At 60.4% G+C, this 1,251-nt stretch overlaps 2 protein-coding genes across 2 annotated transcripts in view; one reads left to right on the top strand and one right to left on the bottom strand.

Moving 5' to 3' along the window:
* The window catches only part of ATP5H (ATP synthase, H+ transporting, mitochondrial Fo complex, subunit d), a 5,581-nt gene extending 5,254 nt beyond the window's left edge, over nt 1-327 (bottom strand). The window contains exon 1 of the mRNA XM_006869680.1: nt 260-327. Coding sequence (XP_006869742.1) covers nt 260-327 — 68 coding nt within the window. The remainder of the gene's footprint in view (nt 1-259) is intronic.
* Nucleotides 328-1,186: 859 nt separating this feature from the next.
* KCTD2 (potassium channel tetramerization domain containing 2) overlaps nt 1,187-1,251 on the top strand; it is a 14,301-nt gene continuing 14,236 nt past the window's right edge. Inside the window, exon 1 of the mRNA XM_006869679.1 lies at nt 1,187-1,249. Coding sequence (XP_006869741.1) covers nt 1,187-1,249 — 63 coding nt within the window. The remainder of the gene's footprint in view (nt 1,250-1,251) is intronic.

Raw genomic sequence — 1,251 nt, 5'->3', positions numbered from 1 at the left:
GGACATATTGTTAGGAGGGACCAGTCGCTGGAAAAGGATATCATGTTTGGTAGGGTGGAGGGTCAGAGAAAAAGAGGCAGACCCCCAGCGAGATGGATTGGCCAAGTGGCAGCATCGATGGACTCATGCGTGGAAACAGTAGTGAGGCTGGGCCTGGATACGGCAGTGTTTCGTTCTGCTGTGCATAACGTCGCTATGAGTCAGTACAGACTGGATGGCACCTAACAACAACAACAACATCTTAACAAGCGCAGATCACCAGGTCTTTCCTCCTCCAGAGCCGCTGGTCGACCATTCGGCTAGCAGCTGAACGCTAACCCGGCTCATTTTAAGAGGCTTTCAACGCCTTCGGCATCCTACATACACGGTGGACCACAAGGAGGTGGAAGAAGACACACCTGCCTCTTCCTTTCTTTTCTTTCCAGGAAAGCTTAAGCTTCCTTGGAAGGCACCGCGGGGTTACAGGAGTTGACAAGTGACTTTTAAAGACACCAGGAAACCAAACGCCCTACAAAGACTTTTCAAAAGCCCAATCCATTTGCATCCCGCCACCCTCGGCGTCTTCGATCAAGTTAACGACTGTCTTCGTGCAATGCTTCCTCACCCTCAAAACGGGGCTCCTGCACGCCGCCGCGCCGCTGGGCACCCCAAACGGGACGGCAGGGTCACAGCCAGGCCCGGCGACCTAATGAGCGGGGGCGGGGAAGGTGGAAGGTGCAGTAGCAGCTACGCGCAGGCGCTCGGTCGGTAGGACAATCTGGCGTCCTCGGCAGTAATGCGGCAAAGATCAGCGCGAGCCGTCAAGGGGGTACAGCAAAGGGACGCGTGGGAACCGGGTCCGACTCCTCGAAACCCCACTCACCTTCACCGTCCCCGGAGGCCCTCAGCCCCAGCAGCAAGTAACGGAAGTGGGTCACCGGAAGGCTTCCTGTCAGCCAATCCTAAAGTCAGTTGGGCGGGTCATGCATCACAGATTAGCCAATAGAGAACGGGATTTATTTCGGAAGTCCCGCCCACGAAGGCGGGCACAGCGCCTCCAGCGCCCGGGTCTCCCAGCTCTCTGGTTGGGGGCGCCCCCCTCCCTCTCCCCCTGCCCCACCCCCGCCGATGGGCCGGCCCGGCTCTCCCTGCCGAGAAATGGGCCGGCCCGGCGGCGCGCGGGCAGCAGCGGCGGCGGCGGCTCAAGATGGCGGAGCTGCAGCTGGACCCAGCGATGGCGGGGCTGGGAGGGGGTGGCGGCAGCGGGCTAGG

The sequence above is a fragment of the Chrysochloris asiatica genome, unplaced genomic scaffold, assembly GCF_000296735.1.
Source record: "Chrysochloris asiatica unplaced genomic scaffold, ChrAsi1.0 scaffold00132, whole genome shotgun sequence".
NCBI classification, from domain to species: Eukaryota; Metazoa; Chordata; class Mammalia; order Afrosoricida; family Chrysochloridae; genus Chrysochloris; species Chrysochloris asiatica.
This window is presented reverse-complemented; position numbering and strand designations above follow the sequence as displayed.